General features: G+C 41.3%; 1 protein-coding gene, 2 long non-coding RNA genes and 1 pseudogene across 5 annotated transcripts; 2 read left to right on the top strand and 2 right to left on the bottom strand.

The window, feature by feature from the left end:
• On the top strand, positions 6394-10991 carry LOC110435540 (annotated as a pseudogene).
• LOC110435522 (cysteine-rich receptor-like protein kinase 25) lies at positions 12241-14672 on the top strand. Of its 2 annotated transcripts, none has more exons than XM_021461144.1 (6): positions 12241-12670; positions 12865-12995; positions 13119-13380; positions 13496-13727; positions 13839-13989; positions 14067-14672. In XM_021461144.1, exons 1-6 carry the CDS (start codon positions 12493-12495, stop codon positions 14244-14246), a joined length of 1134 nt encoding a protein of 377 aa, XP_021316819.1. In that variant the 5' UTR covers positions 12241-12492; the 3' UTR covers positions 14247-14672. The 2 variants fall into 2 exon arrangements, with proteins under 2 accessions (XP_021316819.1, XP_021316820.1); XM_021461145.1 differs by having other exon boundaries at positions 12587-12670; positions 12848-12995.
• On the bottom strand, positions 14668-17081 carry LOC110435523. Of its 2 annotated transcripts, XR_002453241.1 has the most exons (3): positions 15101-17081; positions 14950-15006; positions 14668-14864 (listed from the first exon to the last, which is right to left on the bottom strand). It is a non-coding gene; the product is annotated as an uncharacterized LOC110435523 (long non-coding RNA). The 2 variants fall into 2 exon arrangements; XR_002453240.1 differs by having other exon boundaries at positions 14950-17081.
• LOC110435822 lies at positions 17120-21346 on the bottom strand. The gene is made up of 3 exons (XR_002453680.1): positions 21163-21346; positions 18745-18889; positions 17120-17180 (listed from the first exon to the last, which is right to left on the bottom strand). It is a non-coding gene; the product is annotated as an uncharacterized LOC110435822 (long non-coding RNA).

Genomic DNA, 21632 nt, shown 5'->3' with positions numbered 1-21632 from the left:
CACTCGGTTTCTGTCCTGGCTCAAAGATAGCCTCAGCAATTTCTAACCATTTAGGATTACATGTAATGTCACGAAAAAATCTGGAGGGCCATATTCACGGCAAATGGCGATGCTATCATGATAATTCTGTATCATATAGCGCCTGCCACCAGTGTGTGAGGCCGGTAAAATGGTCATCTTTCCCATCTCAGCACCTTCAGTTGATCCTCTGCTAATAGCATCACATATACCTTGAATGCTCTCCATCCTAATATCCTTCTGATTGTCTACTATGAATCTAAGCCTGTTTTCATCGACGCATGCTCGAGCATCGACCTTTGCCTGGCTTGAAAGTGTACCATAAGATAAATACGGATTTGGTTCGTCCTTTCTGTAATGGAACATATAGCAATAATAATCCTGCATGGTAACTTTAACATGTGCAGTATCTGTTGACCGAGTGACTCCAGCATACTAAATTCTAGGTTGCCAACCCCGTTCAGCGTACGGGAAAAGCAGAGGATACTGTAAAGCCATGAAAGCAGGATGAAGAGCTGAAATCTGTTGTAGGTCACCTGTTTGCTGCTGTATAATAATATCCCACTCGAAGGCCTCTGTGCTGAAGTCACCAACTACAAGCAGTGCCAATTCATCTGTACTTGGTAAATTGTACTGAGGCTCTTCTCCATCCCTGGGTCCAACAATGCGAAGAACAAAATCTTCGGTATCACGGTCTTCTAATCTATGTCGAGCCATTCTAAGTTGTTGTGCAAACAAATTATGACGGTCAAGCATGGTCGATAATGACTGGATAATAGCTGGATCTAAGTCAGAATCTCCTGCAGCAGCTTGGTGTACAGATGCAATCCTATTTTGGACTTCATTTGATGTATCGTACACATAAGATGAATAAATTTAGCAGGTTCACCATCAGGAGGTAGCAAGGAACCAATGCGGTGATGTATCTGGCCACAAATTTTGAAAACAGGCGGTCCTCTTCCATCATTCATAGAGCGATCTATATCAGCTCCCATGGAAGTGAATGAAAAAAGGCAGTTGTATTGCCTTATAGTTTTCATGAACTTGTTACATACAGGACCAGCACCAAATCTTGCTAAGCTCGCTAAAGGCTCAGGTTTAGGCTTGAAGCGCGGTATTTGTATTTTTCCTCCCTTGCAGCACTTATTGTAAATAGCCGACGCCGAGGGGTTACTGGAATCCTTGCTACTTTTTCTGCGTGCCAAAAAATGGCTCGACAATGACGACACTGCTGATCAGGTGCTCCATAGTAGGATCTTCCAGGATACGAAACTGGTACAGATATGGGCACAAGGAGGCGCACATAGGTAAAAAATATGCATGGACGCTGGGAAAGAAGAGATATTAAGGAGGAAGCAAGACTGGAGTACTAAACGTGGACACAATACCATTAAGTGCCTCTATAAATTCCTGATCAAACTGGCCACACTCCAAATGAGCGCTATGAGCCAACACCGCACCTATATACAAAGTGGGAAGCTCAGTTCCTGTTTCAGGCAAAGGGCGAGACACACGACATCCATAATAAAAATGATAATACCTCCCCAGACAAGGCGATGATGATTTAGCAACTTCCTCCTTTTAGCCCTAGACGTGGAAGGATCAGAGGCTAACAAGGTATAGGCAGAATGTTCGACTGGTGCAGAAATATTCCAAACGAAGGTAACAGAAACGAAGTCAACATTTAGGACATTGCAACAGCAGCTGCAAGGACCAACGATTTTGTGGCTGAGAGAAAACACACTGGTGCGCACCAGAGGTTGTAGATGTTTCTTGAATAGGGCTTTGTAGGCACACGGAAGCATCAACTGTGAGGCATCAATGTTCATAATGTTGGGTATACTGACGAAATGGAGCATATAGAATACACTACTAATATATAAACGGCAATATACATACTTCCTCTACCACGGCGACGTCTGGGTAAGTTTGCAGCGGAGGTTTGTAGATGAGCAAAAGCCCTCGCTACAGAATATACATAAATAGACATATATGTCAATAATAACCTTAAAAAATGCGTATAAGGCAAAAAAGAACAAATGTTGTGTTCGACATACATGGATGTTGCGTTGCCATAAGGAAGCCGTATTCCACGGTCCACGCTAGCCGCGCATCTTAGTATGAAGAGACAGAGGCCAAATTTGTTTTCCTAAGAAATTGAATGCCTAGGTCCAAGAGATGTAGCTATCTATAGGCTATAATTTATGCATAAAAGGCTGTAGAAGGCACGTGGACAGGTGACCATATGAAACTATGTAAAAATATGTGTGATGTTTCGAACGCACGTATGATTTATCGGAGCACAACAAAAGATTTAGGCAGAACTGGAGAGACCAAACGTAAAACACATATCAATGCACAAAATTTCTTTATGGAGCCAACAAAATTGTATTACAATTAAAGAGGGCAAGATATTGGAAGAAACATCATATTGAGTATATAAAGGTACAAACACTGAAACCTAGTGTTGAAAGAAGGCTGATCTTAAAGGCAAGGCCGGCGTGAGATCATCTAATAATTGTTGTGCACAAAGCAATAAGGTTGCTGAAGGCACATCGTGTCACCGCGAAGCTGCTATTACCAATCTAGCAAGTCGAGTACCTCTATTTGCAACAGGCAGAAGTCGCAAAACCAAAGATCTACACAGGTGAAGGTTATGCACAGTCTGATCAAAAACAAGGCAACCATATACTCTGTGCAAAGCTAAGAGGGCGTCGTACGCCGCCGCCTCATAAGCCAAAGCAGGCTGCAAATGCGAATCAGCCCAAAAGAACATTGATTGTGTGTGGCCATGTATGACAGCGGACGGCACATCGACCTCTACACCATACAAATGTGTTCCATCCATTGTAATCTCATGTATAAAAGATATGTAAGGTAAAGAACATTGATAGGCAAAGTAGCGCAAAATAGAGGCGTAGGATAAATTGGTTGAACTCATGAGAATAGGCAACCGTAAATAGTACGAATCCTTTTTTTTTGGGGTTCCAAAATTGAAGGAAAATTTTTGGCACTGCGATCAAACACCAAGGTCCGCGCGCACAAGGCAAGAAGGATGTGAAGCTTCGTTGGGTTAAATACCTAGCGCCGAGAACAGAGCGAATGCATATTAGGTGAGCAGGAATCAACTAATAATAGTAATGAAAAATAACGGCACACCGATTGTTACCTAAGGAGAAATGGTACCAGAATAGGAGGTAGCGTGAAATAATGATTCACCGATACTGATAAACTGGCGAAAACAGGTAGTCTGTGGCAGATACGGCAACGGGAGGAAATAGAACAGGAAGACCTGATTTCCGTACACCTGCGCAAACAAAGACAAAATACGCATAATGCAACCATACGCTGGCAACAGACGAGCAATACAAAGGAAACACCGCACTTGAAAGAAGGGCAGCCACGGTACCTGAACAGAAGGAAGATATGAAACAGGAGAAATAGGCACAGGAACAAGAAGGCACGCCACCGGCCGACGTGAATGGTAAAGATCCGCGTGCACTAAAACAACAAAGCAAGCCGAATCATGAGTAGACGCGACGATGTTGGTGACCCAAAAGCCACAGACAGCAGCAACCGTAACAACCACGACGTGGCAATGACGCAACTAAGAAAGCAGAGGCAGGCAGTGTAAAAGTAAGCATGGAGAAGTATACAACAATAACAGAGAGGACACAGTATAAAGCAGCGATAACAACACCGTGACTAATCTGCACAGACTGAGAAGAAGCACACACTGAGCTGAACCGAAATCGGAATACGTATGCGTTCTTCGCCCAACAAACCTGAGCGCCTGGAACAGGAGGTCTCCAAAGCCAATAAGGAACACAGCCTTCGCACACGGCTCCCTGTTACGACAACGACCCAGGAGAACTCGTGAACCTACCAGCGATAACAACACCGTGAATAATCTGCACAGACTGAGAAGAAGCACACACTGAGCTGAACCGAAATCGGAACACATATGCGTTCTTCGTCCAACAAACCTGAGCGCCTGGAACAGGAAGTCTCCAAAGCCAATAAGGAGCACAGCCTTCGCACGCGGCTCCCTGTTACGGCAATGACCTAGGAGAACTCGTGAACCCTTCGCTGGTCTCTCCGCCGCAAACACCGTGGCCACCGTGGGCTGCTGTGAGGACCCTCCCTCAAAGAACGGCCACCGCGGAGCTGAAGCGTTCGGATGAAGCCCCTAAACGAAGATGGCGGCATCGTCAGTGAAGAAATAAAGTGCAGAAAGCAGGTAGGGAAAAATTTCGGGAACAAACCTCAAGAACACGGAGGCAGCACACCCGCGAGGACAGCAGACGAAGACAACCGAAACTGAGGACCTAGATAGCGCGAGGAGCAAGCGCGGCGCGGCGACAGCGCGTGGTTGTAACAGCGCCCAAGTATGGACGAGAACACAGAGGAGGAGAACGCGAGAGGCGAAGAGGGCGACGAAAGGAGAAACACGCAACGGCCGCGGAAGAGAACGCGAGAGGCGAAGAGGGCGACGAAAGGAGAAACAGGCAACGGCCGCGGAAGAGGGTAACACCGCTTTAGTAAATCGGAGGATAAGCTTGACTGGATGGGTAGAAACCAAGACGGGAAGAAATCCCGATCGGGGAGAAACCGAGACGAGAAGCCACGGAACTACAGGGCGAAGATAAACACGCAACTTCTCTAAGAGCGTCTCCAACAGTTCCCCATTTTTTATTTGGCATTTGTAGTAGTTTGCCAACTCCCTAAATGAAATGGGTAGGACAAAAAAAGGTTTCTCCAATAGTTTTGCATAAATGACTTGGCAAAAAGGAATTTGTGGGCCCGTTTCGTTTTTTCTGCGGTTTCCAAGCGCTCGATGTGGCGGCCATTGTTTCCTTCGCCCGCGTTTTTTTTCCGTCCACGGTGTCCAAAGGTTGCCGGCGGGAGACGCTCGTGGTGAATCTACCTACTGGACCATACAAGTTCGATCAGTACAGCAACCCAGTTCGATCAGTACAAAAAATCAAGCCGTATAGCGATCTGGATTACCTGTCCGGTCTTTTGGAGTATCTTCGCGGCTCCGCTCGACCCCAGCGTCCAGATCGCGCGACCCCGGCGTTCTGGATTGAGTCGCGCCGAGCGAGCGCGGACTCGGTCTGGCCCAGGTCGCGGCTTTGATCCCAGGTCGCGGCTCCGCTCGATCCCTAGTCGCAGGCTCACGACACACACACGGCGGCGCGCACGAACCCTAGTCGCGACAGGAAGACGGTGCGCGGTACGTATGGCGCGAGGGATACCGGTTGCACGATTGCAAAGTCCCGGGAGGACTGGCAAATTTGGGAGTCCATCACAGGAAAATGTCAACTTGTCTAAAATGCAAAGCTCAAATGCAAAACTGTTGGATAGCTGTTTTTGAGATGTTTAGCAAAAAATAAGAATGCAAAACTCAAATGGAGAACTGGAGAACTGTTGGAGATGCTCTAAGCGGAGCAGGTGGAGCCAAAGCCGGCGGAACGAACGAGGACCACGAACCCGAGAATCGAACGGCAGGAAACATCCGGACCGACGTGGCCACGACTTCTGACGGAGGAGCAGGCCGGCCTTGTCTGGGTTAATAATAATAATGGGGTTTAACCGGCTCCCAAGCAAACACTATAAAATCTAGATTGAACCCGAGATAACAAGGGTGTTTGATGCAAAGGCTAATTGCTAGTTAGCTAAAAATTAAGTAAAATTGGTTCTAATGCATCTAAATAGGAGGGCTAAACGCATTTTTTTAGCAAAGTCTTTACCTAATTATTAGCCAACTATAACTAATTTCGACTAAATTTTAGCCCGTACTTAATTACTAGCATGTGCATCTAAACAAGCCTTATACCTGTTTGATTTAAATCTGACCAGCTAATAGTTAGCTGTTAATAATTAGCTCATTCAAATCAAACAGGTCCATCTAATAGTTTAGCCAATTACTCCCTCCATATTCATAAACAAAGTCGTTTTGGACAAGATTTTGGTCAAATATTATCATAAATAACTTTTAAGTTGTTGAATTTAGAAATTAAAAAATCATATGAATAGATTTATCTTAAAAAATACTTTCATAAAATAACATATACCACTTTTTAATAAATATTTTTATAAAAACAAGGAGTCAAAGTTAGCTTTGGAGACCATGTCGTTGTCCTAAACGACTTTTTTTATAGGTATCAAGGGACTGACAACTATTTTATTAGTTGAATCAAACTAGCCGATAGTAGCTAATAATTAATTAGCTAATATTAACTATAAGCTATTAACAACTCATGGAAATCTTATGATGGGTTTTTTTTTGACAACTTATGATGGGGTTGAAAACTTGAAATAGACTTCACAGTTACAGTATGGTACGGGTTTTTTTTTTTGTGTGGACCTTGACGCGCGGAAGCGGAGTCAAGTCAACATAGCGTGACATCGGCGTCTACCATGCTCACACATTTCTTCGGAGAAGTTCCCGAGAAAGCATCCAAAGGGAGTCTTCACCAAATCTTTGCTCCTTGCATCACTGTGCAGATTTCCTCTTCGAACCTGCGCTGCAGTCCGCAGGTGGAGCTTCTGAGCACGAGACCAGAGCGAGCGCCCGGGGAGCTGCCACCACTGCTGTCCTCGTTGCCGCATCATCAAGTAGGTGATTCCTTCATCTTTTCTTGTAGAAGCTTGTGTTGCTGTTCTTCGTAGCACCTCCTACTTCTTGGGTACCATTCCGCCTCCGCCTTGGATGTTGGAAGGACCACATACTCCGTTCGTCCGAGGGATTTGGCCTCGCGTCAGAGGTCGGTCCCCGCGCACATGACCTGTTCGACGAATTGTTGCGCTGCCGTGCCTAATACATGGCTAAAATGTTCGTTCCTGCCGTATTTTGGATTCTTGGTTCTCTGATACTGTTTTTCTCATGGTCGTGAAGACAGATTGGCAATTGAAATTTTCCAATTAGTTTGTCTCCAGAATTGCTACTTCCAACAGGAGCATCTGTTATCTGATTGTTCAACTGTGGACATTTTAAATCTCCTATAGACATGTAGGTTGGGGCCTCCATATCCGTTTGTTTCAATTGAAATTGAATGGTAGTATGCGTTTTTTTAATGAAATTTTGGCATAAAAAGGAGCTTCTTTTTATTATTCCATGAGTTTGTGATATAAATTGTTTTGGTTATGCATCACCACTTCTGCAGATGGTCTCATGACTATTCTACTGGTCTGAATTGTGAATGACAGTATCTTTAAAGTTTTGGCATACACTTAGACACTTAGCCATAGAATAATGTCCCATTTTATAAAGATATGCGTGCACAGTGATATTGAATACAGAAAAATGAGATTTATAATTAATTCCTTAAAACCAACTAGACAGTGTTTCTGTTATGAAAAAAGCTGGAGTTTCCACATTATGGAAAAATGGAAAGTGTTATGCTCTATGAACCTGCCTCCCCTCTTTGTTTTTGTTGCATATAGTAATTTAAAACATGCTTGTCTGTTTTTCTCAACAGGATGGCTGAAGCAGCGCTCGTTGCTCTCTCAAAGATCGGTTTCTATTTAGCAGGAGAAGCTGCAACTTTTGTGGCGACCAAGTTTTCTAATTTGACAGAGCTACCGAACACAGTGCAGCGTGTGCGAAGGCAACTTTTGATGATGAATCTCTTCATACGGAAGACAGGTGCACTGTATCTCAGTGATGAACTCCTGAAGGGATGGATCTCAGAGGTACGAATGTTGGCCTACCGTGTTGAGGATGTAATGGATAACTTTTCATACCACTATCTTCGATACAAGAATGACCAATTCCTGAAAAGACTGAGCAATGGAATAAACTATACTGCGATATTTAGTGGAATATCTGATGAGCTAATTCAGATTGAGAAGGAAATTGTGCATGTTTCCATGCTGAAGGATCAATGGCTGAGACCAGTTCATGAGTTTCTTCCAACCCAAATCCACAACAGTGAACTACAATTCCCTCAGTACAGTATGCCCCAATTTATGAAAGACGAAGATCTTGTGGGGATTGAGAAAAACAGCGAGCAGCTAACCAAATGGTTGAGGTCAGATACACACGATCTTAAAGTGGTATCAGTTTGTGGTATGGGTGGAATAGGAAAGACCACCCTGACCGCAAATGTATATGAGAAGCAAAGGGATAACTTTAAGGTGCTTTTGTGGCTTACTATTTCACAGACATACAATAGCGTGGAGGCATTGCTGAGGAAGCTACTTGGATGTCAAGAGCTGACAGTGGCAGCATGGAAATGGGGAAGAGGAAATCAGGAGGCACTGACAGCATGGACATCCGCAAGGTTAAAACAGAGCTAAGGGAAGTGTTTGGAACAAAGAAGTATTTAGTTGTATTAGATGACATATGGAACCCCCAAGTGTATGAATCAATGCGAGATGTGTTTGAAGATTCTAAAAATGGAAGTTGCATTGTTATCACAACAAGGAAAGAGGATGTGGCTGCTCTTGCTTCCAAGCATTATCAGCTCAAGCTTAGTCCATTAGGTCTGAAGGATGCTCTTTGCCTACTTTGCACCAAAGCTTTTCCTTACAACGACGAGTCTGACGGCCCATCAAAGGTACTCGAGTTAGCTACTGATACTGCAAATAAATGTAATGGGTCATCTCTGGTGAACTGTCCAGCAGAGCTTCATGAACTAGCCACTGGTGTTGCTAAGAAATTTGAGGCCCTATTGCTGGAGCAGTGCCCAGCTGAACTTCAGGAGCTAGCTACTGATGCTATAAGGAAATGTGAGGGCTTGTCAATGGCAAAAAGCTCATCAGAACTCCTGGAGCTAGCTAATGATATTGCAAAGAAAAGTGTGGCCCTGCCAGTTGTCAAGTGCCCATTAGAGATGCAGGTGCTAGCTGTTAATATTGCAAAGAAATGTGGGGGCTTGCCTTTGGCAATTGTATCTATAGGAAGCTTACTTTCTACAAGGAAGCTAATTCTGCCAGTTTGGAAGCAGATATATGATCAACTTCCCTCTGAACTAGAGAAGTATGCACAGGTTCGTGGAATTCTAAGCCTTAGCTACTATGACTTGCCAGGAGAGCTTAGAAATTGCTTTCTGTACTGCAGCATGTTCCCTGAAGATTATCTCTTGCCAAGGGAAAAGCTTGTGCGACTATGGATTGCGGAAGGGTTTGTAGTAAAGAAAGGGAACAGTACACTAGAGGAAATTGCAGAGGGCTATCTCATGGAACTGATCCATCGAAACATGTTGCAAATTGTTGATAATGATGAACTTGGTGGGGTGAGTACATTCAGAATGCATGATATCTTGAGAGAGTTAGCCCTTACAGTCTCTAAAGTAGAGATGTTTGGTATTGTTAATGATTTTGGTGCAGTAATTCAAATGGATAAAGATGTGCGTCGCTTGTCTGCATTTAGATGGAGAAAGATGAAAAATGATGCATCCAAGATGAAATTTCCACGCCTGCGGACGCTGATGGCAAGTGAAACCATTGTGATGTCTATACCTTCAATATTATCTGAATCCAAATACCTTACTGTCCTTGAATTGCAAGACTCAGAAGTCACCACATTACCTGCATCAATTGGTCATCTGTTTAATCTACGCTACATTGGTCTGAGAAATACAGGAATAAGCGTACTGCCAGAATTTATAGAGAATCTCATCAATCTTCAGACTCTTGATGTCAAGTCAACCAATATTAGAAATCTGCCACATGGGATTGTGAAGCTCACTAAGCTTAGGCATATTCTTGCTGACAGATATGCTGATGTGAAGCAGTCAGAGTTCCGGTACTTTGTTGGAGTGGAGGCACCTATAGGGCTTTCAAATCTTGAAGAACTTCAAACTCTTGAGACTGTGCAATCAAGCATTTACTTGGCCGAGCAGCTTGAGAATATGATGCAACTAAGGAGCGTGTGGATTGAAAACATAAGTACTGCCCATTGTAGCAAGATGAGCCACTTTCTTTTGAGGATCTCAAACCAACTTCCACAAAGCTTCACAGGTTGATTGTCAGAGGTTGTTGGGCTGGCAGAACACTGAAGTGCCCAATGTTTGAGCACCATGGGGGAAATCTTAAGTATCTAGCTCTTAGTGGTTGTCATCTTGGAGGAGAAGATCCATTGGTCTTCCTCGCGTCACATGCCCCGCACCTGTCCTATCTAAGACTCAACAACATAAATAGTAAGCACGAATTAGTTGTTCCTGCTGACTCCTTCACTCACCTTAAGACACTTGTTTTGATGGGTTTGCATGATGTGAGTTTTCTGGACATTGGACATGGTTCACTTCCAGTCATCGAGGGTATATACATTACATCGCTACCAAAGCTAGCTACAGTCCCTCAAGGAATTGAAAACTGTCCCTGTCTTAAGAAGCTTTGGCTGCTTGGTCTCCACGAGGACTTCAAAGCTCAATGGAACAATAAGGGCATGAAACAAAAGATGCAGCATGTTCCAGAGATCCGCATCTAGGGGGATTATCACTATTTCTTCAGCAGTAATCTTGTAAGCGCTCATGTGTGTTTCATCCTTTTCAAATTCCATGTTTTCTTCAGTTACTGACATTGTCTAGCATCACATTCATCTTTTCAGCTGAATCATAGGCAGATGTTCACATTAATTACTGCCAAAACATGGCTATCTGCCTTTGCCTCAAGGAAGTAGTTACCTGCGTCAGCCTGCCTTGTTCCAGTTATTTCTCACATTAGCTCCATGAAAAGACTGCCAATCCTTTTTGTGGAACAGCATCCAAAGTAAAGTCCTTATTGTAGTGTAAGTGAACCGCCCATTTTTTCTTGTCAGCTTATATTTTTGGGTTGAATTGGAAGGTGTACTGAACTCAAATACTCAATAGCCCCTGTATCTCATCCCTGCTAGATTTTGATGTATTTGTATGACACCGTAATGTTATTCTGTATTGAACTTTTGCTCCAGTACGGTTGCAAAGGCTCCGATGCCAATTGACAGTATTGTATTATTAGTATTGTTACTAGTTTCTTTCAAAGAGATACTCCCTTCATCTCTAAATGTTTGATATTTTAATTTTGTCGTGAGTCAAGTATGTCCAACTTTGGTTGATGTCATTGAATCCACTCGTGGCTAACTTTTAGGTAATTATAGGTTAGTAGCAGGAAAGACTACTTTTCTCTTGTTTTAATCTTGATCCTACGCTACAAGCGCCCCTAGGGCCGTAGGAGTTACCTTACTCATCGTTCCACGTATACAGTTGATGGGTATTCAAATATTTGCACTGACATCCACACATAATCAAATGACTAGGATTTGGATTAGAAATGGGTAGAATATGGCTATATATTTTTTTTTGAAGTTAGAAATGGGTATATTTACTAGTACCCAAAGATGATCAATTGGTACTCTAATCCAAACACCTCTGTCCTATTAGCTTGATCATCATCACCTTTTTGGTTTGGGCGTTTGGCAAATTAGTATGGATGATATAAAGCATCTTCAAGAGTTTGGTATAGTTTACTTGCTAAATTAATAGATCTAGCAAGTTAACAGAATAAAAAGCAACCTTAAATTTTGTTCTTCAACAATATCTTATAGGAGCTTCCTAGATGATTTTGCATTGGAACCCTAAACTATTTCTAACCAACCAAATACTTTTTAATAATTTTTTTATCTCTTATCATTTTCTCATATGGAATCCTTTATTTTCTTAATTGACTTCAGTCTCCCAAGAAAGATGCTAGATGGGAAGCAGATATGGAGTTCATACAAGGTAAGGAAAAAGGGTTTTCGAAAAAGGGTGGCTCTCAAAACATGAGTAGAACAAGGTAAGGAGAAGATCCAAATCAGAATGAACATGGTAAAGAAATTTTAAAATTTCAATAAGGCCTGGCTCCTATTAGACCACTTTAGCCCTTCAAGCTCTAAACGGAAAGTCTAAAGTGTTGTCTAAAGCTAACTTCACGAAAACTTTAGACCACATAAGTGAGCTAGAGTGGTCTAAAATTTTAGCTATCAACTTTAATTGACTAAACTTTAGACCTAAGAATTCAGACGATAAGAAAGAGATTTTAATGATATTTATAAACAGACTACATCACCATTTAGACGAACAGCATCAGCAACTTCGCTCTTGCTCTTGGAACAGGATACGGTGTACTCCCTCCGTCCTAAAATAAGTGTCGTTTTCGTTTTTCGAGAAATAACTTTAACTAAATATATAGTAAAAAATATTAATATTATAGTACATAATTAGTATCATTGGAAAGATATTTAAGTCTAGTTTTTTAACAAATTTATTTAGACATATAAATATTGCACGTATTTTTTATAAATTGAGTCAAATTTGCGCGAAAACTTAAAACGACATTTTTTTTAGACGGAGAGAGTAGTTGTGTAGACATGGTGAAGACAGCCACATGGGGTGAAGGGGATATTTTCAAGGTCCTGCGCAGGCATCCCCCACTCGTGGACTCTCACTAACCTCCTCGCAACTGCTGAGACATGCCTTTGGAAATTGTCTCATCCTACTTGCTCACATGGGTCTAGAGTCAAGTCAACTCCCTCTCTCTTATCCAGATCCCATCAGGCTGGATCATATACAATCTCAAAGCGTAGTAGCACCCCCCCCCCAATCTTGCCAGCAATCAAAGCCCGTTCATCTGGTTCTTCGATCTCGATCTCCCCAGGTTGGATCCCTCAAGTTCCCTGCTCCAGGTCAGTGCTTCTCTAACAAGCTTCTTACTTTCGTTTGGTTTCAGAACTTTCCAGTTTATGCAAAAAAATATGTTGTGTTATGCTTGTATATATGTGTACTATGTTCATGAACAATTGCCATATTTTTGCTGGAGTTGAAGTTGCAATAAATCTTGTTTAATTCGCTCTGATATGCAGCTGCGTCAAATTGTCAGGAATGGCCAGCAAGTCGAGTTTTTTGAACACCTTGCCGACTAACTCACCAGCACAGTTTCTGAATGGTATCACGGATGGGTTCTCTGATGCGCAAAAGCTTGGTGAAGGTGCATTTGGAACTGTTTATAAGGTACTGTACCATACCACTATGCTCAACAATAATGTTCTCCAGGTTTAGAATATTGTTCAATAAGCGCACCCTCAACAATAACGTTCTCCAACAATTACGGTGTCTGAGAGGTCAAAGTAACAGGGCATTCTGCAAGATGGGGAGCCAATTGCTGTGAAGAAGCTTGCAGATAACGCCCCAGTGGCACCTGAGAAACAGTTCAAGATTGGGGTTGGGAATCTTATGGCCATGCAGCATCCGAATATAGTGAGGTTACTCGGCTCCTGCCGTGAACCGCAGAAGAAAGTGATCGAGCATAGTGGAAGATACATTATGGTAGATGTGGTTGAGAGCTTACTCTACTATGAATATATTCCTAACGGAAACCTTGACAAGTATATTTCCGGTATGCATCCATGAGAACGCGGTATCCAACATATTTGTTCTGTCATTTAATTAATTTACAGATGAGATGTAAAATGTTATAAGGATACATGATACATGTTTTTCATTCTCTTCAGATACATCTTTAAGACCTGATTGGAAGACATGCTTTGAGATAATCAAAGGCATCTGCCAGGGCTTACTCTATCTACATAAGAAAATGGATAGACCAATTGTTCATTTGGATCTTCATCCTACCAACATATTGTTGGATGAGAACATGGTGCCAAAAATCACGGATTTCGGCCTATCAAGACTCTTCGGAGAAGAACAAACCCGAATAAACACAATAAATGTCGTGGGAAAAAAGTAAGCCCAATAACCTTTTAGCATTCATTATTTTCTGTTCCTTAATAATAATACAATTAAATTGCATTGTCCAATGATTCTTATCGTTCGATTGACATTCACGCTTTCCAGAGGGTACATGGCTCCAGAATATCTATATAGGGGTGAAATTTCAACGCGGTCAGATATATATAGCTTAGGTGTAGTAATCATGGAGTTCACAACAGGCGAGAAGAGTTGTTCAAGCGACAAAGATATGTCTGCAATGGACTTTGTGGATAAGGTAAGACTAAGACTGGAAAACATGGTTTAGATGCTCATTCTATGTTGTCCCTTAAGCTCACACATCTAACTCTGTAGGTGTGTGAAACGTGGACAGATGAGCATATTGCATCCAAGCACTCAGCACTAGATGCAGGAAGCCTCCAGGAGGTAAGAACATGCATTAAAATTGGGCTAAAATGTGTGGATATTGATCAGAACAAGAGACCTTCTATAGTTGAAATTGTTGACGAGCTCAATGGAAGGCGTGCTCACTGAATGGTGAACTAGTGCATACTATGCAAGTGAAAAATCTGTTGCAGACCCATGGCGATTTGCTCTAGATGGAATCATGGACAGAATAATTGTATCAGTTACCAATTATGTTCTTTTGAATAGAGTGTTGTGTCATGGACCGAAAAAGCAGGTCAATCCCGTCCAATTCGTTTTGGAGAAACCGGCTTGACCCGCATCTAAGGGGTATATTACCTACTAGTGGTGTTGCGCGCGCCTTGGCGCGCCCGCGGTATTCTCGTGGATAAGGAGGACGGCTGGCTTTAACGTAAAGTATTCAGAGATACGAAATGGTTATAGTAGAGCCTTATAATATTTCTGAATGTATTTGAACTATATATGGTGTGGCTTTATTATTTGGGGCTTTCGTTTTAACTAATTAATAAAGTAAGTGAGCATCAATACGAAGTACGACTGTTGTCTTCTTTAATATTACACAGGTTATATTACAGTAGCAGTACACATCTATGGCGTATTAGTTTATATATACAACTGTTCTAGTATTGTACGTAGGAAAGTGCGTCAGATGGAGGTGCACACTGTATGTTGATCGTCGCTGCTTGTTGAAGATGTCAACCATTTTTCCAGCTGCGGCGTTCTAATCTGCTCATTAAAGGTGTATGGTTCTTAACTGTAGACGTGTAGATATAGGTGAATATATATAGTTTTTTGTATTCTGTTACCTTACCTGAATCGGCTGGATAGCAGAGACAGTATTCGCTGTGATTGCAGGGCGAAGCAGTACCTGCAGAATAAAAGGCGTGGTCTTTGTGTTGTTTCTGGGTTTGTTATATATGATTAATAAAATAAGATGTGCAAAGGTAATGAGTTTTACATACTCGATGATCCTGGTGTTGTTGGACTCACTACAGGAAAACTAGGCTTTGCCGACTGCTAAAATCTTTTGCCACCTGATAAAAGAAGAGCAGTCGGTAAACATTTTCTTAGCCGACCGCTCCGAAAAGCAGTCGGCAAAGGATTCTTTGCTGACTGCCCAATTATCCTGGCAGGTGGCAAAGAAAAGCTAGTGGCAAAGGTGGCTGCCTGGCAGGTGGCATCCCCTTTGCCACCTGCCAGGCCGTTAGGCAGTCGGCAAAGATAAAATTTTTTATTTTCGAAATTTGAATTTAGGTTTTGGACATTCGACGTCGTCACTTGCTCCAAACTTTCTCAAATTTTTTTCATAGCCTCCACATGCAATAAGAGTGAACCTTAAAAACTTTCGTGATTTTGTGACCCTTTTTGCTATATTTTGTTAATTAATTTCTTTAATTGTATTTTCCACCGCAGAATCCTACTTTGAACTATACGTGCATCAAATAATGAAACTTAGTCATTCGAAAAATGATATTCATGTTGGAGAGTCTATTTTAAGGTCGTTTCCAGAAATTCACCCAAAATTTTGACGTCTTTATCCACGGAACATGACCATCCAGGTGTGGCAAAGGTGATTTTTAATTATATAAAATTCAAACGAAGTCGGAAAATTATGAAACTTGACGAGGTGTCATGTTATCACATGTGAAGCCTATGTTACAAGTTTGAGAAAGTTTTAAGCAAGTTGCGATGTTGAATGTCCAAAACCCAAACACCTCTATAGTTCTTATTGCCTATTTGCAATCTTAATTTCAGATATTGGATGATCAAGATGTCTTCTTTGCCAATTTGCTAGGTGGCTGTCTTGGTTGCATTGTCAAATCTGCAACTCGAGCTAAGGGAGATAGGGGGCTGCAGCGACAAAGGCAAGGCTGTTGCCTGTGCTTTGTCCAATGTTACCCCTTTTAGTAAATGTTTAGCTAGTACTCTCAGTTTTGTGGTTGTGCAAAGAGTTTGTTATGTTGATGCCAAATATTTGGAGAAGGTTTGGGTAGATGGGTGCCAAAAGTCTACGCGCCTTGTGTACTTTGTTGTTATGTTGATGCAACATTAGGATATATTTGTATTTAGTGGATTCATGTTGGACTACTAATAATATATATAATCGTGTGTATTAGGTCATGTTGGAGTGTTGTACACATGTTCTTATTCAAGTATATTAAATATATTTTAAATTGTATAGAAAAAGCTATTTTACGATTTGTTGGATGATGGACTTGTTGGACTCATTTATTATGGTTTATGTGTGCTATATATGTGGATTTGTGTGATATATATGGATCTGTGTGATATATGTGAATTTCAGTATATAATCATATTTATGATGCAAAATAAAAAAACTGGTCAAAATTTTACTTATTCCAGCTTTGCCACCTGCCACGTGAAAAGCAGGTGGCAAAGCTGGAATCTCACGAACAATGACAGCTTTGCCACCAGTCAAGAAAGGCAGTCGGCAAAGAGCCCTTTGCCACCTGCCAAGAAAGGCAGTCGGCAAAGAGCTCCGTCATCTCACAACGGCGTTCGTTCCCTTTGCCGACTGCCATACTAGCAGGTGGCAAAGGCTTTGTCGACTGCTTTCCTCTTGGCAGGTGGCAAAAGTTTCTTTGCCAACGAATTCTTTGCCACGTGTTCTTTGCCGACTGCCACGTTTAAAGCAGTCGGCAAAGTCTTTGCCACCTGTTTTAGGGCCTTTGCCGACTGCTTTTGGCAGTCGGCAAAGAACGGAATTCCAGTAGTGACTGTCGTCGTTTCTGTTTAGATCTAACGCGCCGATGTCGTTACCTAAAGTATCTGTTGTATAGCAGTGATAGTAATAGTATCAGTATAGTAAATGTAATACCCAAGTTTAAGGATAAAAGTCAAATCTCACATATAGCTACAAATAAGAGGTAATTTCAAAAGACAATGCATAAATATATAACGTACTTAGTAAAAAAAAGATAACCTTTGATAGCAAACAGCGGATAGACAACTCCAAGCTTCGGGTATTAACTTCTCTCTACAGGATCCAACTGACTGGTTGATCACAAGCCTAAACTTCTCCTGAGGTTTGGGGGAAATAGCAAGAGTGAGTCCATGTCGAACTCCACAAGTATAGCAACTAGATTGTATAGCTCCCACAATCTCATGATCAATGTGACATAAATAATGTAAAGCATTATACAATAAACAATGAGCATATTTAACACACAAGAATCATCACCCTTAATGTAGATGTCCCCAAGGCCGCTCCTGACCGTGAGCTCGGCTAGTATACTAGTTTTTAACCCTCTGCAGAGGTTGCACATCTTTACCCATGAGTCATGATTTACCCTTTCGCCCGAGGTAGCTAGTCTCTTAACCCCCTTCCTAGGGAGGTCGGCAGGGATCACTATGAAGTCTTTCAAAGGTTCGTCTAACAAGTTAGGGCCGCTTGGTTTCATTAGTCAGTCCGTGTGATTCACCCGCAGGAATCCACGGTCTGCTATTCCCCAATTGCGCCACAATGGGTAACCGCTAACGAGCTAGAAAAGTTACTCGTACTTAACTAAAGCCAGAGCCATTATAGCCCTCATGGTTGCACTGTTGTCCCGGGTGATCACGTACAGATAAATCATCAAGTTGCTAAAAAAAGTCATTTTTACCGTTTATTACTTAACATTAATCTAGTCACACGATCATGGTCACAGAAATAAAATCCAAATGCTATACTTGCCTTACTCCAAATGCTCTTGCTTATCCTTTTGGTTCTGCTAGTCTTTACTTGTTGCTAAAGCTCTTATCTTGATCACTAAAAACTGCTCACCGTCTAAACTCGATCATCGATCACACAAACAAACGGAGATAAAATTACACGAAGCAAACAAAGCTATGATTAGAACAGTACACCAAACAATAAAAAGGTTTAAAAACTAATCTACGTATTGCTACGAACACTAAGACGTGAAAAGCACTCTGATTTGATCACGGTCACAAAAACGCAAGAACCAACGAGGTCGAAACTACGATGTAAAAGGAATAATCGCCGAAAAATTTATATCGTAAAAGAAACAGCTATGAGCTTGATTTATATTAATTACGAAAAACAATGTGAGTAACATTAACTCAAATTAAATAAAACATATTTAAACTTGAAATCTGAGTTGATGCTAATCATATATTTTTTTTATAAATGTTATCACCTAATTTACTAAATAAGTTATTAAGCTTTATCTTTGCAAATTGCAAAAGAAATAAATATGTGAGAGTATTTAGTCTAATTAGAATTTCGTATATGAAACATGTTTGAACTAAGCAATTTATTATTTAGAAATAAGATTATGTTAGTAACTTACCATATTAATATTTATATAAAACACCAAAGTATAAAATCTATATGGATTTTAAATTAGAAAGCCAGTTGCACACAAACATCAACGTTAGTATATTTTAGGTTATAAAATTAAGAAATATTTAGTATGTTCGCTTCTAATCATTAAATTATGCTGACCCCAAACTAACATCAACTAAATCGGAGCTAGGATAGTGAAACTACTAAGTTTTGAAGCTGTAGCTAAATAAAGAAAATATCAGATGATAGATAGAATAGACTATAGATAAAACTTGAAGGATAGATGTTCGATCTGACCGTAGTGGAATTCACAAATTTGCTCCACATATAGCAGCAGAGGGCAGATTTTTTCTTCTCTCCTGTCGCAACCGGCAGCAGCAGTCCACCTTGATCCGTGTGCGATTGATGACGGCACCAGCACTGCACAACGGAGCAGCAATGCCTGGAACAGCAGCGGCAGTAGCCGAGATTAATCAGGCCGCGGCGCGATCTCGCGGCTAGGAACAGACAAGTATAGCAGTAACGCGCAGCAGATTGGATTTTTTTTTCAGGACCATGCCCGCACGATCTTATGGCAATAGATCGGCCCCGTGATCCAACTCCGCCTTGGACTCGATCGACAACTCCGCCTTGGACTCGTTGCGTGAAGTCGCCAGTTGCATGGCACGGAAACACGAAGAAATCGCTGAGTGCGATCTTGACAGCGGCGGCGCGATGAACAGAAAATTAAACCCTAGTTTTTTTAAATCTTGTGTCTAGCTTTTTTTTTAGTATTTATATAGACGTCAGTCATTAAAAAAAAGATATTTTATTATTTTCGAAATTAAGTAATTATATAAATAAAATAATTCAAGAAAAATCCAGAATTATTGTTTAAGCCGTGAAGAATATCCCAAAGCTCCAAAAATTTGGAGAAAACTATCAGAGATGTTATGGAACATGAAGAACCCAAATAAAGTATTTGGAGCTCAAGATGAGATAATTTGGAGCATCTAAAAAATTAGATTATGCTCACAGAAAAGGTCGGAAAAATTCCTGAGAACTTTTGTAGAGATTGCTTGATGGACGAGAAACTGAAAGGGGTAACTTAGGTATGAAAGAAAAGATTCCCAGAGACTCTGAATGAAATCTTGAGCTGAGAGACAAGGAATTTGATTGTAGAAAAAAATATAAATATATACCGAAGAAGGAAGATCGATCTAATAAACGTATTTTAAATATTTTTCTCACTATCAACACACAAAGGAGAAACAATCAAACATTACACCAAACCTTATGCACCAGCATGTATGCACAACAATATTGCTAAACCCAATGATGAATTTTAATTTAATGAAAAATATTATTTTCTCTATATTTTCATGAGCACAAAAATACATATTAATTTATTTTAACTCTATTTTGAAAGGAGCAAATTTCAGGGTGTTACAGTAAAAGGGCGTTTCTGTTGGTTGCACGATTAAATACTGAGTGTTCACTGTGTATGTACCTATTGGTCTCTGTCGTTCCTCTTCTTTCTGTATTATTAAGTCATCTTCATCTGTTAAGTCCATTGGATCCATGTAGATGGGCCAGATGTGTAGCATTGTTCTGTTATGTTCAGTCTTTCTGAGGCCTAGATGAGCCATGTCTGGAATCATGGTTATGGTATGTGCGTGTGCACAGACGCTATATGTGTAGTCTGTGATATCGAACTGGATTGAGTTTATAATGCATCTGTTCTTCAGGAGTGCTATCACTGTGTTGTCAGTACATAGATGGGCTGGGAGTCCTTTGATGTTTATTTGTAGACGTCTTAGTGGTTTAGGCATGGTGTGGACAATGTTGCTGTATTCTGGTTCATAGGAAGGTGGCGGTTGTGTCCATGCTGGAATTTTGATACAACCATATTCAGGGTACCATGGCTTCAGCTGTGCTCTGAGTTCGAAAACTTGTAAGAATCCGGTGTGAAGCATATTTTTGGTCACACTGTGTGGATATGCATAGAAGATAAAGTCGGAGCCTACTGCAGAAATTTCATGGATGTTTAGTTCGGTGTCATATTGCTCTTGTGCAGCTTTTTGGATATCATGTATAGTGATGAAGCGATCTCTGTTTGCTGGCATCTTGGCGATGAGGAATCTTTGCATAGCCTTGATATTTGGAAGCGTATGCATATCCTCATCGATGATTGTTAGGTTTGGATACTGAAAGTTGTCCATGCGGTTCCTGTAGTGACAATATGGAAGCAAAGTTGTAGGAATGCTGGTAAGTTTTGTGTGCTGTTGTGTGTGACATAGGAATAGGAGCTGACCATGGATTAGATTAGTATACATAAGAAAAAAAACAGGTATGTTCCTGGGTCATATTCAATTGAGTTTTACATGCGGTGATATGCTGTAATGAAGATCAAGGCTTCCTTGAGTGTATATGCGAGTAAATTAATGCTATTATGAACGCTAGGTATTTTGGTGAAATGGAAACATAAAATTTAATCGTAAGAATGCACAGTGCTATTAGGGAAGAAAATGAATGCGCGCCTATAGTTCAACGAGATAAAGGGGATTTTGTTGCTAGGGATCATTGAAGGTATATGTATGCAGCAAAACAATGCATGTGGTGTTTTTGTTGTAAATCTGGTAGGTACTTAGGTTTTTATAGTAAGAACAGCTTGTGTAATCATAGCGTGGCTTCATGGGTAAGTTAATAGCGCGAGATTTCGACAGGGAAGCGTACCTGTGGATTAGTCGAAGATATTAGGACCTGCGCGTGTAGCGGTGAAGAGAACAAGGTGGCGACGGCGATCTTGCGGAGGCAGGTTACTGATGCTGTAGGAGGCGACGAAGGGAGAAGCGATGAAGAGGATAGGAGAGGATGGATGTTGTAGATAAGGTTGGCGAAGGCGTGATGCTTTTGTGGAGCTCGTTTTTTTTTTGTGCAGAGTTTTTGTGTTGCGTGTTCTGTTTATATGGGCTCATAGTTGGCTTCCTCAGGTTTTTGGTTGATTCATGTTTTTGGTGCTGGGCCGAATGTACGCAGAGTTTTTTTATTTGGGCTGTATTCATGTGCTAATCTTCGACGGGCTAGTTCTTTGGGTATGGTCGAAAGCAAGTGGACGGCTAATTTGGGTGGGTTCTGTCTGCGCTTTGGAGAATAGGAATATACGTTGGGAAAATAAATACATGTTTGTCGTCGTAGTTGTACTG

This window comes from Sorghum bicolor, chromosome 5 (assembly GCF_000003195.3).
Source record: "Sorghum bicolor cultivar BTx623 chromosome 5, Sorghum_bicolor_NCBIv3, whole genome shotgun sequence".
Lineage (NCBI taxonomy): Eukaryota > Viridiplantae > Streptophyta > Magnoliopsida > Poales > Poaceae > Sorghum > Sorghum bicolor.
This window is presented reverse-complemented; position numbering and strand designations above follow the sequence as displayed.